Consider the following 19,762-nt stretch of genomic DNA (forward strand, 5'->3'; position numbering starts at 1 on the left):
GTCGTTATAAACAACAAAGTGATACACAAAGAGAACTGAAAAAAGAACCATGATCAGGAAAGGAGTTATCTTTACTTTACACCAACATTATTGCCTATGCCTATAGTATTAGGTTTCACCCATTCATGAAGTATATATGTCATAGGCTATATATCAAGGGGTTCACATTTAAAATGTCTTGGAGGGCATTGTGCTTCCAAATCCAATATTAGCGCAAAAAGAAAAAGATATAATAAGAGTCAATGTATTGATTCCAAGTTTCTCGCAAACAGGAAGGTTAATCAAACTGGGATTCTTTGTCATGCAGATAATTATATGGTTGAATGACTTTTACCCACATTGAATTTGTAACCTGCTAATTGACCATATTGTTCAAACATTGTGTCACCTTGTGTAAAGAAGGTGTTGGTTGCCCTTCATCTGAAAGCACATACTGCCACAACAGGCCAATTTACACTCTCTGTCACTTTAATAATAACTCCCCTGAAATATGTTTTTCTAATTTATTGAGTCAGTGGTTAGCACAATAGTGGTGACCATGAACAACCCAGTCTTGAACAGCTGTCTAGGTTAAAAGTATTTCATAATTATTTATTCACTTTAATCCAATCTGTAGAGTAGTCATGTAGTGCCTTCATATTATTAATAATTGTGTAATGTAAAACTAAACTAAGCGGCGTTCTGAGGAACTCCACTCCACATCAGGAATTATAACGTCCCGTAGGTGTTCAAAATCAATATAAACCCCGTCTGCTCTGGGCTTATTGCTTTGTTACCTGGTTTTACAGTAAAGCTCTTAAACCTCCGTCTGCCTCTGATTCTGTGTTTTATTAATATGATTTTTTAAATGTTTGATGATCTCTGATGCACTATTGTATAAATCCTGGTTGGTAACTATGTATCAGTGGGGCCAAGAACACATATTGGAAGCACTTGTGACAATTTCTTTGTGACATGTCATGACCGGTTGATTAGTGGTCACGCTGACTACAACAAATAAAGTGAGCAAACAGCCATAATCATGGTGCCCTCTTTGTGTGCACTTTGAAACTGCATGTCAACACTCTGATGCAGTGATGTCACAGACATTCATGGCTACACATAAAACCAAAATGAGTTAATTATATTTAGTCTCATTAAACTTCGTTATTGCCTTTCGCACGCAAGAATAACAAAAAGTTTTCTTTGAGGAAAAATATTTCCCCAAAATTTTTAACAATATTGTACTGTTGATCTATTCATTATAACTGTTTTGTCTAAGCTACATATTTGTAGATAAAAGCAACTGCGATGAAAAAGTTTCAAACATTGCATCAACATCTAAGGGGCGTTCTTATGACTGTTTATACAGTCATAACTTTGACATGGCATATTCGAGGAGAACAAGGTCAGGTGACATTAACTTTTCATCCACTGATACACACCCTGCCATCTCCCAACCCAAGCCCGAGCTTGTTTGTGTTAAAATTGTGAAACTCATCTAAGCGAATGTATTGGTCAAGCATGCCTTTGTGATATAATCAGTTTGGACATAATCAGCACCATTGCTCTGTATAAAAGGGCTGCCATCACAGAGGCATTCACATCCTCATCAGCCATGAGAGTTCTTGCACTTGCATTGACTCTGGCCCTTGTGGGTAAGTAAGATTTCCCATTTTATAAACCCTTGTCCCTTTTATCATGCATTTTTGATCACGATTTGAAAAATGACAGTAGATTTTTTTTCGTATTGTCTTCAAATAATCCAGCAAATGTGGTGATCTTTAAAGATCAAATCTTAATGATGTTTATCACTGTCCATTTTATTCCTCACACAGTTGAGAAAAAGTGACAGTTACTGTTGTTGTGCCTTAATATTCAGGGGTTTCTGGTTCTACTTTTTTTCTTTCCTGTCATTTAAATGTGCCAATGCATTTATGTTTTCGAATTTATTTAACTTTAATTGAAAGTGCAGTTACCACTGAAGTAAATGCTGTTTATGCATGTTTCAGGGCAGACTAACAGTTTTAAGTGTTTTTTTTAAAAGCCACATTATAACCTGAGAGGTTGTAATGTACTGTTCTACAGTAGCTGCGTTAATACAAGGATTTATACAATTAGAGATATCAAGTTATTTCTTAAAAGTTAAAAAAATATCAGTATCTGAGTGACTACGTATGTTTTCTGCACACTGTACTTAGATCAATTTTTTTTAAATCACATTTACTGTTTGCAACATTTATTTAATTGCTAGATGATTAATTTCTTTTCAATTCTATTTCTAGCCGGTCACCTTCAGAACTTTGGTAAGTTCACTACTTGATTATAATCTGGTTTCCATTTTTCCCAAACAATATATGGAATCTTATCACAGACTGCACACACCATGGTGCAATATTTACTACAGCTAATGTTATATGAAAGTGAATTAAACCAAGTTAAAGTTTTTTTTCTCAATTTATGGTTCATATGATGTTATAAATTACTCAGATTATTGGTTATAATGGACAACTGCTCTCACTGACTTTAAATTGTCCTTACAGCTCCAGATTTTGCTCCTGGTAAGACTTTCGTGTACAAATATGAGGCATTACTCCTCAGTGGTCTGCCAGAGGAAGGTTTGGCAAGGGCCGGACTCAAAGTCAGCAGCAAAGTTCTCATCAGCGCCGTAGAGCAGAATATGCACATGCTGAAGGTAAAGCTCAAAATCAAGTGCGAGTAACAATCTTTTAATGTTTTGAATGTTAACTGCTCTGTAACAAATCTTCTTTTTCACTGTAGCTCGTAGAACCTGAGCTCTTCGAGTACAGCGGTGTCTGGCCAAAGGATCCTTTAGTCCCTGCAACCAAGCTAACATCAGCACTGGCAGCTCAGCTCTTGACTCCCATCAAGTTTGAGTATATCAATGGGGTTGTCGGCAAAGTAATGGCTCCTGAGGGAATCTCCACACTGGTGCTAAACATCCAGAGAGGAATCCTGAATGTCCTTCAGCTCAACATCAAGAAAACACAGAATGTCTACGAATTGCAGGAGGTTTGTCAAAGGCCACACAGTTCTGCTTATAAATCCATTACTGGAAGTTGAATCTCTGTAGTAAACGCATGCTCTTTGAATTAGGCTGGAGCTCAGGGTGTGTGCAAGACCCTCTATGCCATCACTGAAGATGAAAAGGCTGAACGCGTCCTCTTAACAAAGAGCAGAGACCTGAACAACTGTCAGGAGAAGGTCATGAAGGACATAGGGTTGGCATACACTGAGAAATGTACCAAGTGCCAGGAGGTAGGTTCTACCAGATTTTGTGTCATGCATACAGCTTTGAAAGTAGATAATGTTGAACGATCAAGTAACTGTATTTCATCTCAACCTGATTCAAAGAACCTGAGAGGAGCTGCAGCTTACAATTACGTCTTGAAGCCAGTCGCCAACGGTCTCCTGATCCAGGAGGCAACCGTCAATGAGCTGATCCAGTTCTCACCTTTCGATGAAATGAATGGAGCTGCTCAGATGGAGACTAAGTGTGTAAAACATACTCAGAATTGAATAGAAATACAGATGATACAGCTACACTTTCTTTGAGTTTAACAAACACATTCTGAATATTGGATGTATCTTGCACTGATCATCATCTTTAGCCAGAGTTTGCGCTGTGTGATTCACTTACATCAGCATCATGAGAACTACCTAAAAATGTATATTTGATTTGCTTACTCTGGCCATGTCACATCTACTAAGGGGCAATGCTTATGATCTACACTGCAGCTAGCCACCAGGGGGCAATTGGGATGTTTTGACTTTCTGAGGATTGTTATAACAGCAGTGTTTGGATTTCTGCAAACACTGCATTGATCGTTTTCAAATTTCTTTCAAGGCAATCCTTGGTCTTCCTTGAGATTCAGAATGCACCTATTGTGCCCATCGAGGCAGACTATCTCCGACGTGGATCCCTCAAGTACGAGTTCTCCACTGAACTTCTTCAGACTCCTCTTCAGCTCGTCAAGATCAAGAATGCTAAGGCCCAGGTATTGTCTCTTTAAAATGTACAATTGAAAATTTGTGAAACTCTTAAATGACTTCTCTTACATTCCTGCTTTCTTAGATTGTGGAAATTCTGAATCATCTGGTCACCCACAATGTGGAGAAGGTCCATGAGGATGCCCCTCTGAAGTTTTTGGAGCTAATTCAGGTCCTTCGTGTAGCCCAACTTGAAGATCTGGAAATGCTTTGGAGCCAATTCAAAAACCGCCCTGCTTACAGGTTGACTGTCTGAACATTTGAATAAGATATTCAAAAAATATGTACGCAGTTTCGCTCACTTAATTTTCATCTTTCAGACAGTGGCTCTTGGAGGCCATCCCTGTCATTGGAACACCTGCTGCTCTGAAATTCATCAAGGAGAAATACCTGGCTGATGAGCTCACCATTGCTGAAGCGGCCCAGGCTTTAATTGCATCTGTTCACATGGTGACAGCAAGCCCTGAGGTTATCAAGCTGATAGAGGTGGGTAATCTTCAATGCAAGCTTGTTTGTCTGTAGTACAAATGGAGGTAATAAGCATTTCTGACGCTCGCTGTTTTGTAGGGCCTGGCAATCAACCCCAAAATACTGGCGCAACCAGTTCTGCGTGAGGTTGTGCTTCTTGGCTATGGTACCATGATTTCTAAATACTGTGCTGAGAAGACTGTCTGCCCTGTTGAACTCATCAAGGTGATATAACTTTGTTTTCCACATTTTACTTATTCGATTTTTCTGGATGAGAAAAGTGATTTCCTAACTTCTCATTTACCCTCACAGCCCATCCAGGAGCTCCTTACAGAGGCTGTCTCTAGGTCTGAGACCGAGGACATCATTCTGCTCCTGAAAGTTTTGGGTAATGCTGGCCATACTAATAGCATTAAGCCAATTACAAAGATCCTGCCAATCCACGGCACTGCAGCCGCATCTCTGCCCATGAGAGTCCACGCTGAAGCCATCATGGCCCTGAGGAACATCGGAAAGAAGGAGCCCAGAATAGTAAGCTCTCAATAACAAGGTGTTTTTTAAACTCATTTTCTGGGAGGATGCGATACTGAGTTTGCCTTCTCTTGGAAATTAGGTCCAGGATTTGGCTCTTCAGCTCTACATGGACAAGGCTCTTCACCCAGAGCTTCGTATGCTTGCATGCGTCGTGCTGTTTGAGACAAGACCTCCAGTGGGTTTGGTGACAACTCTTGCCAGCATTGTGAAGGCAGAGAAGAATCTGCAGGTAGCAAGCTTCACTTACTCCTATATGAAGTCTATGACCAAGAGTAACAGCGGTATCCAAGAGTCTGTGTAAGAACACTCTCTGAAACCTTTTCAACACAAGGTCATTTTGCTAAAACTCACCATCTTACTCAGTTCTTTTATGTTCTCTTCACAGTTCTAAAGCTTGCAATGTAGCTGTCAAAATCTTGAATCCAGTTCTGGGCAGACTGAGCTTGCGTTTCAGCAAAGCCGTCTATGCAGATATCTATAACAGTAAGACCTGTTTTACAAGTTACCTCATGTTGTACCTCAACTTTCGATTTTCCGTAGCATCGTAAAAACGTATCTCTTTGTCTCTATATTTATTTAGTATAATTTTAATTTATTTTATTAGTTTTGTTTGTTTATATATATCTTTTTTGTTTGTGCATTCGTCTCACATATTTTTAGCTGTTCTTAAAATTAACTTGTCAACTGTCACTTGCAAAGCATTTTCAGTTGTATTAACCAGCACAACATATTCTGTAAAAATCTACTTTTAATGATTGATTGACTGACACTCTCTTTCAGGCCCTCTGATGCTCGGTGCCGCTGCCAGTGCTTTCTACATCAACGATGCTGCAACTCTTCTGCCCAGATCTTTTGTGGCTAAGGCCGGTGCCTTCCTTGCTGGAGCTGCTGCTGATGTGGTGGAGGTAGGAGGAAAAGGAAACCAAGCTCGAGACATTACCAAGATGTTCTGATTAGAAGATTGTTTGAACATGTGGATTTTTTCCTAGGTTGGAATGAGAACTGAAGGACTCCAGGAGGCTCTTCTGAAAAACCCTACAATCGTTGACAGTGCTGACAGGATCACTAAGATGAAGCGTATCATGCAGGCTGTAAGCAATCAAACTCCATTGAGTTATGGCTATCATCAATTGTCACCTGATTGAACACAACAATTGTATGTTTCCTCTGTCCACAGCTCTCTCACTGGAGGTCCCTGCCAAACAGAAGTCCTTTGGCCTCTGTCTATGTCAAGATCTTTGGACAGGAAATTGCCTTCGCCAACATTGACAAAGCCTTGATTGATCAGGTCATTTCGGTACGATTCAAATGACGATATCTCAACTTCATAAGAAATTGCTTCATCATAATTTTGTGAGACACTACAGCTTTAATTAATTATTTTCCTTCAGCTCGCCAGTGCACCATCTGCTCAGGCACTTGGTAAGAAAGCTGTCCAAGCTCTGCTGTCTGGTGCTTCAATCAACTTGGCTAAGCCACTGTTGGCTACTGAGGTGCGCCGCATTATGCCTACTGCTGCTGGTCTTCCAATGGAGCTCAGTCTGTACACTGCTGCTGTGGCTGCCGTAGCTGTTCAGAGTAAGTAGAAGTTATAAAACAGATGCTGATTAACTGCTTTTCCAAAGAGCACTAATGATAACTGGTACACAATATCATCCGATAGTGGAACCAACAGCATTAAGAGTATGGTGCTAAGAGGTGACACATGGATTTATTTGTTTTCTTAGTCAAGGCTATCACATCACCAGTTCTGCCTGAAAACTTCCATCTCGCTCACCTTCTGAAGACAGATATGCAGCTCGAGACCGAGATCAGACCAAGGTATGTAGAACATCTGAGGCTATTACATAAAATGATGACAGAAACTGATCACATTATAAATCCCCAAAATGTCTTGTCCTTCTAGCATTGCAGTGAACACATTTGCAGTGATGGGGGTGAACACTGCTATACTCCAGGCTGCTTTGCTATCAAGAGCCAAGCTCAACTCCATTTTGCCCGCTAAAATCATTGCATCACTAAACATCCAGGAGGGTCACTTCAAGCTTGAAATTCTGCCTGTTTCTGCGCCTGAAAACCTTGCAGCTGTACAGTAAGCAACACTCTATAACTTATTCTATTCTTCCAAATGGGCTAATGTCACATTTAAAATACATTTTTAAAGTCCATTTTATGACATTGTCTGTATTTCAACAGAGTTGACACTTTTGCCGTGGCGAGAAATATTGAGGATCTTGCTGCTGAGAAAATCGTTCCCCTTATCCCAGCCAAACTCATGGAGCCCATCTCAAGGCTATCTAGGCTCAGTTCCTCTCCAGCAGACAGTTCGGTGAGTTTTTAAAAAAGGATTTCAATATAACCAAAACAGTGACTACATTTACAATATAATTAATGTAACTTTTTTTTTTATAGTCAAGATCCTCAGAGATCATTTTCGAGGATGTGGCCGCTGCCAAGTCCTCTGTAAAACCCAAACCAACTCAGTTTGCAAAGAAGTACTGTACTAAAGCTGTTAACATTGGCCTGAAAGGCTGTGTAAGGGTTGCCACTGAAAACGCTGCTTTCATCAGTGACGTTCTCCTGTACAAAATGGCTGGAAAGCATTCTCTCGCTCTTTCTGTGACACCACGTAAGTATTGACACTGAACACTTTTGCAACAGCAGCATGCATGGAGCAAGTATTAATGGCAGTATTAAATGATATGTTCAGTTGAAGGTGAAGAGATTGTGAAATTGGAGATGGAGATTCAAGTTGGACCAAAGGCTGCAGAGAAGCTCATTAAGCAGATCAATCTGAGTGAAGAGGAAATGGTTGAGGGAAGACCAGTCTTGATGAAGCTCAGGAAAATCCTTGCGCCTGGTAGGAAGAACGGGAGCTTATCCTCCTCCTCCTCCTCCTCCTCCGCCTCCTCCTCCGCCTCCTCATCTAGTGCCAGCAGCAGCAGCAGGTCCTCAAAGTCCAGCTCTGCATCAAGCCTTGCTTCTCTCTTTAGCGCTAGCTCAAGTTCCTCTAGTTCCAGTGCTCGGCTCTCAAAGGTAAGATCAAATGGCAAGATTACTGCTATGAGTTTACAATTAAGAAAATTAATAGATACATAGGCCTACAGTATATAACAGTAAGCATGAAATCTGAAAAAAAATATTTCTCCTTATCAGCAAATGATTCCTCACCAGAAGTTCCAGAAGAGCCACAAGAAACAGGTAAGTTTAGATGCTAGGTGCTTCAAACACTTGACAATATATGTGACAGTTTGATTATGTAAACTGGTGCAGCTTGTTCATGACCCCCATTAACCGCAATACAACACTGTTGTAGGGTCAACTCTCTCAGGCCACCTCTGCACGACTTTCCGCAAGCAGTGCTTCAAGCTTCGAGGCTATCTACAAACAGGTGAATCATGGTCATTTTTGGTTAAATAAATCCTTTGTCTGGTTTTTGACAAGTAGATTTGATGAGGTACTTATTCCTATCCCTTGATTGATCACGCAGAATAAATACCTTGGAAAAGAGGCTACCCCTGTCTTTGCTATCATCCTCCGTTCTGTCAGAGCTGACAAAAAGATAATGGGATATGAAATGTCTGTCTACTTGGACAAACCTACCGCCAGGATTCAGCTCATTCTGGCTGCCTTGGCTGCTGATGACAACTGGAAGTTATGTGCTGATGGAGTTCTGCTCAGCAAATTCAAAGTCAATGTAAGGAATTGTATTGCTTTGTCTTTCAAGGAGAAAATCCTACGATTTAACATGTAAAAGTCACCCCTTAAAAGCAGCTGCCTTATAGCCACTTGTACTGTTTCTCGATAGGCGAAAGTAGGCTGGGGAGCTCAATGCAAGCAGTACGACGCAATGGTCACAGCTGAGACTGGTCTCGTTGGAGCAAGACCCGCAGCTCGCATCAGATTGGCCTGGAACAACCTACCTGCTGCCCTTAAACGCTATGCAGAGAAGTAAAAAAAGCCATTCTACATCTTTTTTTAATAACACTGACATGGAATACAGACGATGTTAAAAGATATTTGGAAATTTCTTTTAAAGGGTGTACAACGCCATCCCTGCTGCCACGCTGGCTGGCCTCATTAAAGGAAAGGATGAAAAGAGCAGCAACCAGCTCTCAGCTACTCTGATTGCAACATCTGACAGGGCACTTGACCTCCTTTGGAAAACACCACTGGTATGATTCATCAGTTTGAGAAAATTGACCGAGATTCCTCCATTTGTGATGATGCATGAGGCCATTACCAGAGGTCCAGCTCCAGCTTTTTGCACAGCACTCGCCAGTCACCATTTCTAATAATAACAAATGATTCTGTCCACAGCGTGCCTATAAGCTGTCTGTGCGTCTGCCCATTGCTCTGCCACTTGACGCAATCAAGGGCCTCACCCCCTTCGATGACGTTGCTGACAGAGTCCACTATTGGCTTGCCAAGGCTGGTGCAGGTAATGGCCACTATTGATATCGAATGCGTTGTTAGTTGCCTTTGACTGTGTGCATCGGATTAAATCTATTTCATTTTTTTCACAGCTGAATGTAGCTTTGCCAGAGACACACTGACCACATTCAACAAGAGGACATACAGGACTGAGTTTCCTTTGTCTTGCTACCAAGTTCTGGCCCAGGATTGCACAGATGAGCTGAAATTCATGGTTCTGCTGAAGAAGGATAACATTGAACAGAACCATATCAATGTGAAGATTGCTGATATGTGAGTGTTGAAGAGTTTTAAATATGTGTATCCGTGGTGGTGTTCCCGTACTGATGCACTGGTAGCTCTGCATTTTACATCAACCAGCAATGATCATTTTGCCAGAACTGAAGAAAGGAGCAACCATAAGCTGCGTTGTCACTTCAGGAACCTCCCCCAGAAACTTTGAACCTTTGCATGAACTTTGCCTAATTGAGTACTCCCATCATTTTATTTCAGCCTAACAATCTCTGCAATAGTTATAAAATATGTTTCCTTACTTTAAGTCTTTATCACTGAGCTGTATCCAGCGCTCATTGCAGGAACTGTTGGGTTTCTCTTTGTAATAGTATAAGGTCTCAACCTAACATTTTCATTTGTGCCCTTGTAGTGATATTGACATGTACCCGAAGAACGCTGACGTGATTTTAAAGGTCAATGGAATGGAAATACCCATCAACAATCTGCCATACCAGCATCCCACAGGTTTCTATATATATTCATTATCCAATCAAAGTCGCTCACTTCTAATATTGCAAACCAAATGATGGTAGCAGTAAGCTAAAGTTGTCCATGTTTCATTATCAAAGCAACTTCATACTTATTCCATATTTAATTCCTTGTTAATATGTCAATATTATATTTAAATCATTTGAAGAAAATGGACAAGTGTTGTCTTGCAGCTAAAATCCAGATAAGACCAGTGGACGAGGGAATCTCTGTGTTCGCTCCCAGCCTGGGTCTTCATGAAGTCTACTTTGACAAGAGCTCATGGAAGGTAAATGCAACAGTAACCATGGACACTTATTATAGCACATTGAAGCATGTAGGTGTATATCATTGAGTGGATGAAATATGTGATTGGATTTGCCCATGTAGGTTAAAGTTGTGGACTGGATGAAGGGACAGACCTGTGGACTCTGTGGAAAGGCTGATGGGGAAGTCCAGCAGGAGTATCGCACACCCAATGGACGCTTGACCAAGAATGCTGTCAGCTACGCTCATTCCTGGGTTCTGCCAGCCGAGAGCTGCAGGGACACCACTGGTGAGATACACAGCTCACCTAAGAATGATTCTTTAGAATAACACTAAATAAAGCAAGTCTGTAACCCCAGTGAGGATTCCTCAAATCCATCAGAAGCTAATTTGTGCCAACCTTTCTCTTACAGAGTGTCGTATGAAGCTTGAATCGGTGCAGCTGCAGAAACAGCTCAACATCAACGGGCAGGATTCCAAATGCTTCTCTGTGGAGCCTGTGCTGCGCTGTCTGCCCGGCTGCTTCCCTGTAAAGACCACAGCCGTTACTGTTGGCTTCCACTGCCAGCCTGCCGGTGAGTGCACCTGCTTTAAGAGATAGAACGTGATAATGAGGTGAAAGATAATTCCCAGTTCCTAACTTGCTCCGCTCTCCCTTCACTTGTGCAGATTCTGCCGTGAGTGCTCAAATCTTTGATAACAGCGTGGACCTGAGGGAAACAGCAGAGGCTCACCTGGCCTGCAGCTGTACTGCTCGCTGTGTCTAATAACACTTTTTTCTGCCAGTCAATGATGGTGTGTGTTTGCAATAAGACTTCAAATAAACTGACTTCTCAAAAAAACGTTTTGTATGGTGGATTTGTAAAACTGGTTGCAGCATAAATGTCTCTCCATCTTCATGAAACAACACGATTAATATTAGTACTCGAAATGCACCCAGAGTTGCTACACCCGTAATATTTGTTTGGTGCAGCTATTAAAATCAATATTGTAGAAAATATAAATATGTTTTAATCCAATGTGACAAAATTAAAGATCAAAACATTTAAGGGGTTGTATACATTAAATAACTTTTCTTGATCATGCGTTTGATCTACAGCCACATATTTTTACGCAAATATGACCAGAACACACGTGGATCACAGCAGTAGTTACTGATCAACGTTAATGTTTGCTGATACTGCACGACAGTAAACACAGTATGTCTAGGCAGTTCTAAAGATATACAAATATTTATTACAGTACTCACCTCTCCTTAAGACATCATGATGACTTGATGCTTCACCATCTATAGCAGATACAGGCCCCTAGGAGCAGTGCTGTTCATAATCAGTCACTTGTTTCCCAAAGAGACAAATAACGACCAAACTCATAATAATGTGTAATAAGATTTACAAGAAGAATAAGTTTGTCTAAAATACATCGTGACACATTCCTGCTGGAAGAATTATTTTGATCGGCCAGTATTTGACACAAAGATGAAAACATTCATTAAAAAGTGGTGAAGGAACTCACATTAATATTCACATTTGAGTTACCTTCCTTCAATATCTACAACACATTATATAATCTGTGTTCAATTTTAAAGCCTTTTAACTCCCACATGATACATCAGCGGTTACTAATGTAGCTAAATTATCTACAAGGAAGCAATGTTGTTAATCAGCAACATTTCTATTTAAAACAAGCAGCATTGACGTTACATTCTTACTCTGTCACAATCGACACGTTTAAACCTGCAGAACTTTTGTCTTCCCCCTCCGGCAATGGGAGCAATTACACAAACAGTTCTCTTCAACGAGCAGAAGCCATAGGACTGCTCCATTTCACCTAATTGTAAATTGTTGGATTGTAATCCCTCCTTTGCTCATTAAGGTTCCTTTTCATCTGGAGAAATAGATACTTCTCTTCCACTACGGGCACTGAGATAACACTTCACTGCTGTGTGAAAAACAATCCTTACTGGCTGAGGTAAAGAGCGTTAGTACCCACATGGACCGGGGCAGGATGTCGGCACCTCTACCTGATGCTGATTTACATAACCTTAATAATAAGTTAGTGATATAAATGCCAATTTAAAGGTGCAACATAAACTAATACATACAAATAGCAACATCTTTTGTTGCAAACCCAGCATTTTCAAAACATGTTACCCTCAGTCTAAGATGCTGTACGACTCCCAAAGCAGGTTTTGCAGTACAACGTAAATAAATCAATACATTTATCATAAATTCTAACGATAAAACTGTGAGCTCGTAAACAAAAAACATTAAGACTACAATTTTGTCTTTGTCACACAGAACTCCAGACTTGGAACGTGACTCCCTTGACTTTGTTCACAGCAAATGATTCAGTTTACAATCTATCTTGGAGTTGACTGGGGTTCACCGCTCTCGTACAGTTCTGCAATACCGCTCATCATCCAGGATTTATAGACATTCACATAAACCCTGATTCAGATGATAAGAGTTTTTGGCTGGTCACAGAGCCGTTCATTTCTTGTGTGAATGTGTGGCTGCTGTGGTCTCTGCTGTGGTTCCACCACTCGTGCTGAACTGGATCATTTCCATTGCGAAAGATGTTTGATTCTTCCAATCGCTCAGTCTTTGTCTTTGGTCTGGTTGAGCTGGAAATCACATTTCACAGAGAGACAAACATTTAACTGCATTCATTTGAAAGTGCATTATGATTTTTACTGTTTCAGTCCATGTGCAAATAAAGACACTGTACCTGTTTTCTGAGACGAGGCGAAGTGTGTGACACAGGTCGTCTGAGGATGGTGATGTGAATGACAAACATCTAAGTGTGGGGGAGGTTGTGTCCAACGGGCATCTGATGAGTTTTTCCGGAGACAACGCTGGACTCACCTCAGATTCAGCTGCTAAAATGATAGGAAACTTTTATTAGTATCTGAAATTGGCAATGATTGATACCTCATACTTATACAGTCATAGGCTGCATGTCAAGATGGATGACTTGATGGATGGATTAACTCAACCCAAAATTAAAAACAAATAATCTCGATAGCCCCATAAATCCCACATCCTAAGTGTGTGTGAATGGGACACGGACCAAACTAAAAACTCAAGTTACATGTAAGGTTATTTTTTCTCAAAGTTGTTTTCTGTCATTTTAGGAAGTTCTATTCACACTGAGGGTTTTTCAAGTTTGATTTTAATTAAACATTTATGACCGGGATATTTTTGCTTAATTTTTGCACAATTAGAGGAGCTGGAGACGTGTAATCCATCTTTACATGCAGTCTATGGTATGATTGGAAATGTCACATCTGGCAAAAAGGAACGAAAAGCCTTTTAAAACATTTAAAACGACCTCAGCTATTGAAAAAAATACCTAAAGGTTCTGTTTTTAAAAGTGAACTGAATCTCATCTGAGCTCATTTTTGACAGTAAACACGGACACCTGGAAAAACCGACAGAGCAGCAATTTTAGACTTAACACTCACATATTAAAAAGGCACTTTTAGACTTTGACATCGGGGGTTTCTTTGTGTCTGCAAATGGACTCAAGTTTAAAAACTGGTGTTTGAGCCATGTGGCGCGGTCCTCCTCAAAGGACTTCCTCTGCAAATCAAACCAGACACAAGTCACCACAAAATAAGTCAAAACACACAATAGAATGATATAGCACACAGGAGATTTAAACATAGAAAGATTTTTGGATTTATTACACGAATCACCTCGAGGCTCAGTCTTATTGCTGCTTCTGTAAAGTTTCTCCTCTCCCTCTCAAAGATCTGTCTCTGTTCCTCTAAGGTCGTCCATTCCTCTCTGAGACGCTCTTTCCCCTGAGACACGTAGCAGTCACTCAGCAAGGAAGTTGTCTCCCCTTCACACGGAGAGCTGAGCTGCTGCTGCAAGAACAGCAACAAGAGGTGTGAAGTTCGCCACAATTTATTGTATTTAAAACGACATACAAGTTATGCTGCTTTGGTTCCGCAATGTAACTTTTACTCTTGCAAGTGCCAAATGAGGACGAATCCCAATGATTCTAGTGTGAATTCAGTCTTACCTGCAGCAGCTGCTGCTGTGTTTGAATAAAGTCTTTGCACTGCTGGATCTCCAGCTTCAGTCTGTCCATCTCCTCCTCGTGAGTCTCTTGTGGAACAGCAGCAGAGTCTTTACTCTCACTCATCTGGGCCAAAGAAGCTGCACAAACAAAACCAGGAATTCAAACTTTACAACTATGTTTACATCCATCCTGCAATATATCATGTACAAGTACTTTGATAGATTAGAGAGGAATTACATAGTTGCCTCTAAATGCAGTGTGATGACTACCTTGGCTGTCCAGTCTTTCCACATGGCTCTTGAGTCGTCTCCACTGGAGGCGAATACTGTTGGTCAGCTTCTCCCGAGCATGAGCGCAGTCCAGATCTACGCTTTCCTTACTGGAATCAAACACTTCTTCTTCATCCTCTGAGTCAGTCTGGCATGATAATGAAAATACTGCATCTCAGTTATCAACATTCGTGCCAAACAAGCTTCTAAATCCAAACTACATAACAATAATGAGGATGATTATCAGCTGAGAAACAAACTGTGATATATTTGTGGATATTTATAGATATATATATAAAATTGTCAACAGTCAGGAGCAGTGTATCAAACCACCCTTTTTCTGTAATACATAATACCATAGCACAAACTGGTCTGAAAAGTACAGAAAAGCCAAATTGATAGTTTACATGTCATGCAAATTGATTTTCTATTATCAAATCATGAATCATTTAAATCATTCGAAATCATGACAATAGACACAGTTCTTGTATGTCAACAGTTCTACAGCTCAAGAGTTAAATATATAATTAATTAATTAATAAATCGGCATTTCTCAGGTTGAATAACTTCAAGAATGGCAGAAGAGAATAAAAGTGTTGTCTCACCTGTATGCAACCAGCTTCATGTTGATCCTCTTTCTGATTTCTTTCCCTTGAACTCAAAATGAACACCATGTCTTTTTTCATCTGCTGCAACACTTTCCTCAACTCCGCATTCTCCAGCACCAGCTCCCTCTGTCGAGTGTCATAGTCGCTCAGCAGAGTTTTGTACATCTCCCCTTCATGCCTGAGGACAAGAGATGCAGTGGAGTGTTTTTATTCAACTATTGCAACCTGACAAAGTCACATTTTTGAGACAAGTAATCAAAAGTAAACTTGCTTGAGATTTGAAAGCAGGACAAACAATTTTAAGTACTTTTTCTAGAGATGCTATTTCTTTTAAGTATGTTTTTGCTACTATAGAATTACTAGGTCATAAGAATTGAGCTCACTTTGCTTCTGTCTTTTCAGTTTTCCAAAGGCTTCTCTTTCCATCAGCTCTTCCAATGTTGTTTAACATGTCTATGGCTGGAAGTAAGAATGACAAACATTAAAACGAGAACATGGGGAGTCACAACGAGCCTGTGGAGTTCAATGTTACAAAACAAATTCATAATAATTAATTCATTTTAAAATGTAAAGAATAACACCAAAGAGATTTCACCTTGCTTCTTGTCCTTTTTGTCAACCAGAAGTTGGTTCAGACGCTCTTTCAGTTTGTTAAACTCTCTTTCCTTCCTTTTCATCTCGTGATTGTACTGAGTCGCCCGACTCGCAATGATGTTCTGGAGTTTTTGCACCTGTCAAGAGCAAAATGAAACAAGTTGTTCTTGGTGGATGCTTTTTACACAGACAGACAGAGGACGTGTCAGGACAATTCACTCAACATCATCTGAAGCATCTTTTCCAAAGAAAGTACCTCTTCCTTTTCATTTTTCAGGCAGTTCTGCAAACTCTTCACTTTCAGCTGCAGCTGACGTTCTTTCTCAAGCAGTCCAGTATTTTCTCTTTTGGAAAGTTCAAGCTGCTCCTATAGAAACAGAATAATAGTGACAGTGAACGAACGCTGAAATAAACTCAACTCAAATCAAATACTACTTAACTTCAAGAAAGACAATCATAGATGAAAAGAAGCAAACTCTGTTCTTAGAAGTTACTGTGGCTACCTTCTTATAGTCATCCCTTTTTCTGAAAAATATATTAAAGGTTAGTCTATTAAAGACTTAATCTGGGTTTTAGTATTTAAAGTTAGTAACAATTTGAAGGGAATCTCCGGGTGTAAATGTTACTTCACCTTTAGCTGGGTGTTGGTGAGCTGCAGGAAGTCCACATTGCTGCTAGACCTAAGATGCTCCACTTCCAAATTTTCCAGGGCTCGCATGCCCCTGCGTTGCAGCTGAATCAGGTCATACATGCAATTTAGGACAGCGACAACATTTAGCTCTGAGCTGCCGGCAGACTCCTTCCAAAGTGGAGGGAGGCCAAGGGATGACATCTCCTGTAAATGCGAGAGTGTATTTAAAAAAAATATGTGGAGATAAGGATATGTTGTTGATACAGTTAGCTACCATTAACAGTGTAGATTTGAACTCTGCAGTCCATTACATAAAGTATAATATATTATATTAACAGGAAAGAGGAAACAAGCTTTTTCATTAGGTTTTAATAGATTATTTTAATTATATTTTGAAAACTAGATTAATTTTCCCAGGTGAAAAATCAAACCAAGGAGAGTTCCATCATATTGTGCTCGGCAAAATCATTTACAAACCATTTACTCTAACAATACTAGAAATACTAAACACACAAATGTTATATTACCAACCTGATTGATGTGCGATAGACATGCTTGCACATTGTGCTCTGTGCAGAAGCTACTGAGGACGTAGTTTCTGTGCAGAGGTGGCGATGATTGGCTAAAGTGCCTCAAGGGGGATGTTCCACATTCAGCAGAGATGCTGCAAATGTCCTTGACTTCAGAGAAAAATAAATCTGTCAGATACTGTATATACAGCACATAGGCCTGGGATCATTTAGCAATACTTAACAAGGAAAAGAAAACACTTTGTATGAAATGTTATTCTTGGCACTTACACATACATTTTAGTTCAGAGCACAAGACAGCTACTGAGGGCAAAACACTATAGTACCATGCTTCAGTTAATCTGACTAATGAGGATGCCAACATGCACCCAAAGTTGTATTGCTCCTCTTCCTCAGCACAAAAAAGACTGTTCAACATGTGTCACCCGTGGTGCGGAACGTGCAGTGGTGTTTGTGTGATGTGAGAAAACTCACCCAATGAGGACTCTGGCATTGTTGCGGTGCCTGAATGTGTCTGGACCGTCTACTGCATGTGTCAGATAAAACAAAGCTCAACACAGGATCCACCTGCGCAGACTGCTCCTGAAATAGAAGGTCAGATTAGCACAGCCCACATTGAACAGAGCCTGGATTACAAAGGCAAAGGAAGTGGTGAGGGATGTAAACACACAGCAATCTGAACAACAGCATGTGAGAACGTCTGATACAAGAGGGCCGATAGAGTCTTATTATTGTTGTCATTTTTAAGCTTTTGCTGTTGTTGTGGGTGTTGTGTTACACCATTTTTTCTGCAGGTTACATGCTGGGACCAGGCCAGCGTCTTATCTCAATGCTCTTATCATCCAGCAGATCAGACTAATCCCAGGCAGACAGTATGGTAATTTGTCTGATTAGTCGCACAATCAGCAACACAACGCAGAACTTTTTCCTTGTGTAGAAAAAATGCCAAATATCAACAAATAGACAAACTGCAGTGCAAAGTGGTATCATCCAAAACTTAAACGTTATTTAAGCATAATTTCCAACATCAAATCTTCATCACAGGATTGAAGTTGTCAAAACATAAGCAAATCAAGCATTTTTATCATATATATTTTTTGATAAAGATTTGTTAACTTTGTTTTTCATACATTTCTTTGGTGAGACCTTAGGGGGACGTACCTTTTCGGTTCAGTGATATTTAATCAGTCTAGTGAGACAGATGGCAAACCTACAACCACACAGCTTACACCAAGCCTGGATCAGCTAACACTGACAACTGAGCATGTGTTAACCTTTAACTCATTAGTCAGACTTCATTACAGTAATAGTATAAATTCTCAAAAAAAGATGAATTATCTGAGTAAGTGTCTGCAGAAGGAATCTTTAGGTTTGTGGTTCCTGAGGTAAAGCACTTGATGGGATCACTGGGCCAACTCAGAATAAACTGTATACACTCTCTCTCTCTCTCTCTCTCTCTCTCTCTCTCTCTCTCTCTCTCTCTCTCTCTCTCTCTCTCTCTCTCTCTCTCTCTCAGTTTGTCGAAATACAACAGACCAGCCTTAATAAATGTAGTATTTAATAGTTTCTAGTTTTTAGACACTGCAAGATGTAAGAGGGGTGTTCAACAAATCTGATAACATCTGTCAGTTTAACCCAATAAAGTACAACAGCACTTTAAACTACAGCCTCTAAAATGATGATAATAATAAAATTAACACCTCTGAAAGAATTCCCCACAGAAACCGAACATTATAACAGAAAAAAAATGCTTTTTAAAACAGTAACACAGAATGACTGTCTCACAAATTATATGACTTATAATAATAATAATAATAATAATAATAATAATACGCTTTATCGTTAACAAAATTTAAAAGAGGTGAACAGGACATAACAGAACAATATAAGTAAATTGGAAAAAAAAGAAAGAAATTAATTCGTTTAAAACCCTCGGGAAATAAAACAAAAGCTAACTGGTTTCACAACATTTTAGCTTAATATAAACTGCAACGTCACCTTCAAAGAATTGAAATACAAAATTATGATAATAATAAGCTTAATTTTTAGCAAAGTTACAAACGTTGCAAAGTGCTTCACAAGAAGATAAAATTAAATTAAAAAAAAGTATAATACCAGGTCAAACGTCGCTTAATTCTTTTTATTAAAAAAATGTGTATTATAACCTTATAGCAGCCTGTCAGTACGGTAGCTGGTGTTGTAGTCGCTGTTTATAACAAGGGACGTGAAACTAGTCTCATGTGTCGACAACCGATCGCTGAGGAAAAATCGAACTTCATGAATAACCAGGAAGGTGAAGCAGGATCGCCCCCCCAGGCAGTTACACGAACGTTAACCACGATCACCTCACACAACAAGGTGACCTGCCTCCACACGCCGGCTCACACCGGGGATCCAGCTTCTGCAGAGGACATTCACACACCTGGACAGACACACAACACGGAGACACGCTCACCTGGAGCTGCGGGTTCTTCTCGGATTTCCTTCAGACTTGGGAGAAGCGGATCGAGCTCCAGTACACGCCACTGCACGCAGACCCAACAGCGCGCTGATTGGCCCACTCGTTGTCTAGCAACCAAACACGGCTCGCTGTAATTGGCTGTCTGCAGGCTGCTCTCGAGTGTGTCTTTAATTGCAGGGGCCGAGAGTCCAGTGTTGCGAAAG

At 40.2% G+C, this 19,762-nt stretch overlaps 2 protein-coding genes across 2 annotated transcripts; one reads left to right on the top strand and one right to left on the bottom strand.

Annotated features, from left to right (window-relative positions):
- Window positions 1-1,553: 1,553 nt before the first annotated feature.
- LOC133010021 (vitellogenin-1-like) lies at window positions 1,554-11,270 on the top strand. Its single transcript, XM_061077425.1, has 34 exons — window positions 1,554-1,637; window positions 2,265-2,285; window positions 2,523-2,674; window positions 2,761-3,012; window positions 3,097-3,258; window positions 3,355-3,494; window positions 3,848-3,998; window positions 4,076-4,233; window positions 4,311-4,476; window positions 4,558-4,683; window positions 4,771-4,989; window positions 5,072-5,289; window positions 5,378-5,475; window positions 5,773-5,897; window positions 5,982-6,083; window positions 6,170-6,289; window positions 6,384-6,570; window positions 6,720-6,813; window positions 6,899-7,084; window positions 7,189-7,321; window positions 7,405-7,621; window positions 7,703-8,028; window positions 8,149-8,193; window positions 8,309-8,383; window positions 8,483-8,689; window positions 8,801-8,943; window positions 9,032-9,167; window positions 9,313-9,433; window positions 9,519-9,699; window positions 10,070-10,164; window positions 10,362-10,456; window positions 10,558-10,723; window positions 10,848-11,009; window positions 11,104-11,270. The coding sequence occupies exons 1-34, from the start codon at window positions 1,598-1,600 to the stop codon at window positions 11,199-11,201; spliced, it is 4,917 nt and encodes a 1,638-aa protein (XP_060933408.1). The 5' UTR covers window positions 1,554-1,597; the 3' UTR covers window positions 11,202-11,270.
- Window positions 11,271-11,809: 539 nt separating this feature from the next.
- Window positions 11,810-19,622, bottom strand: LOC133010540 (afadin- and alpha-actinin-binding protein-like). Its single transcript, XM_061078128.1, has 14 exons — window positions 19,554-19,622; window positions 17,573-17,680; window positions 17,100-17,248; window positions 16,569-16,772; window positions 16,194-16,304; window positions 15,939-16,074; window positions 15,727-15,802; window positions 15,341-15,521; window positions 14,736-14,883; window positions 14,467-14,603; window positions 14,135-14,308; window positions 13,901-14,018; window positions 13,165-13,315; window positions 11,810-13,060 (listed from the first exon to the last, which is right to left on the bottom strand). Exons 2-14 carry the CDS (start codon window positions 17,589-17,591, stop codon window positions 12,874-12,876), a joined length of 1,791 nt encoding a protein of 596 aa, XP_060934111.1. The 5' UTR covers window positions 17,592-17,680; window positions 19,554-19,622; the 3' UTR covers window positions 11,810-12,873.
- Window positions 19,623-19,762: the final 140 nt, after the last annotated feature.

Source organism: Limanda limanda, chromosome 9 (genome assembly GCF_963576545.1).
Source record: "Limanda limanda chromosome 9, fLimLim1.1, whole genome shotgun sequence".
In the NCBI taxonomy this organism is placed as follows: Eukaryota; Metazoa; Chordata; class Actinopteri; order Pleuronectiformes; family Pleuronectidae; genus Limanda; species Limanda limanda.

Excerpts from the sequence above, each read along its gene's own strand:
- LOC133010540 (XM_061078128.1), bottom strand. Across the intron at positions 15,803-15,938 it reads CAAAAAGGACAAGAAGCAAG|CCATAGACATGTTAAACAAC; the intron begins GTGAAATCTCTT and ends TCTTACTTCCAG. Across the intron at positions 15,522-15,726 it reads ACTGAAAAGACAGAAGCAAA|GCATGAAGGGGAGATGTACA; the intron begins GTGAGCTCAATT and ends TCTTGTCCTCAG.
- LOC133010021 (XM_061077425.1), top strand. The coding sequence starts at position 1,598 with ATGAGAGTTCTTGCACTTGCATTGACTCTGGCCCTTGTGG. Across the intron at positions 6,571-6,719 it reads GGCTGCCGTAGCTGTTCAGA|TCAAGGCTATCACATCACCA; the intron begins GTAAGTAGAAGT and ends TTGTTTTCTTAG. Across the intron at positions 8,384-8,482 it reads TCGAGGCTATCTACAAACAG|AATAAATACCTTGGAAAAGA; the intron begins GTGAATCATGGT and ends TTGATCACGCAG.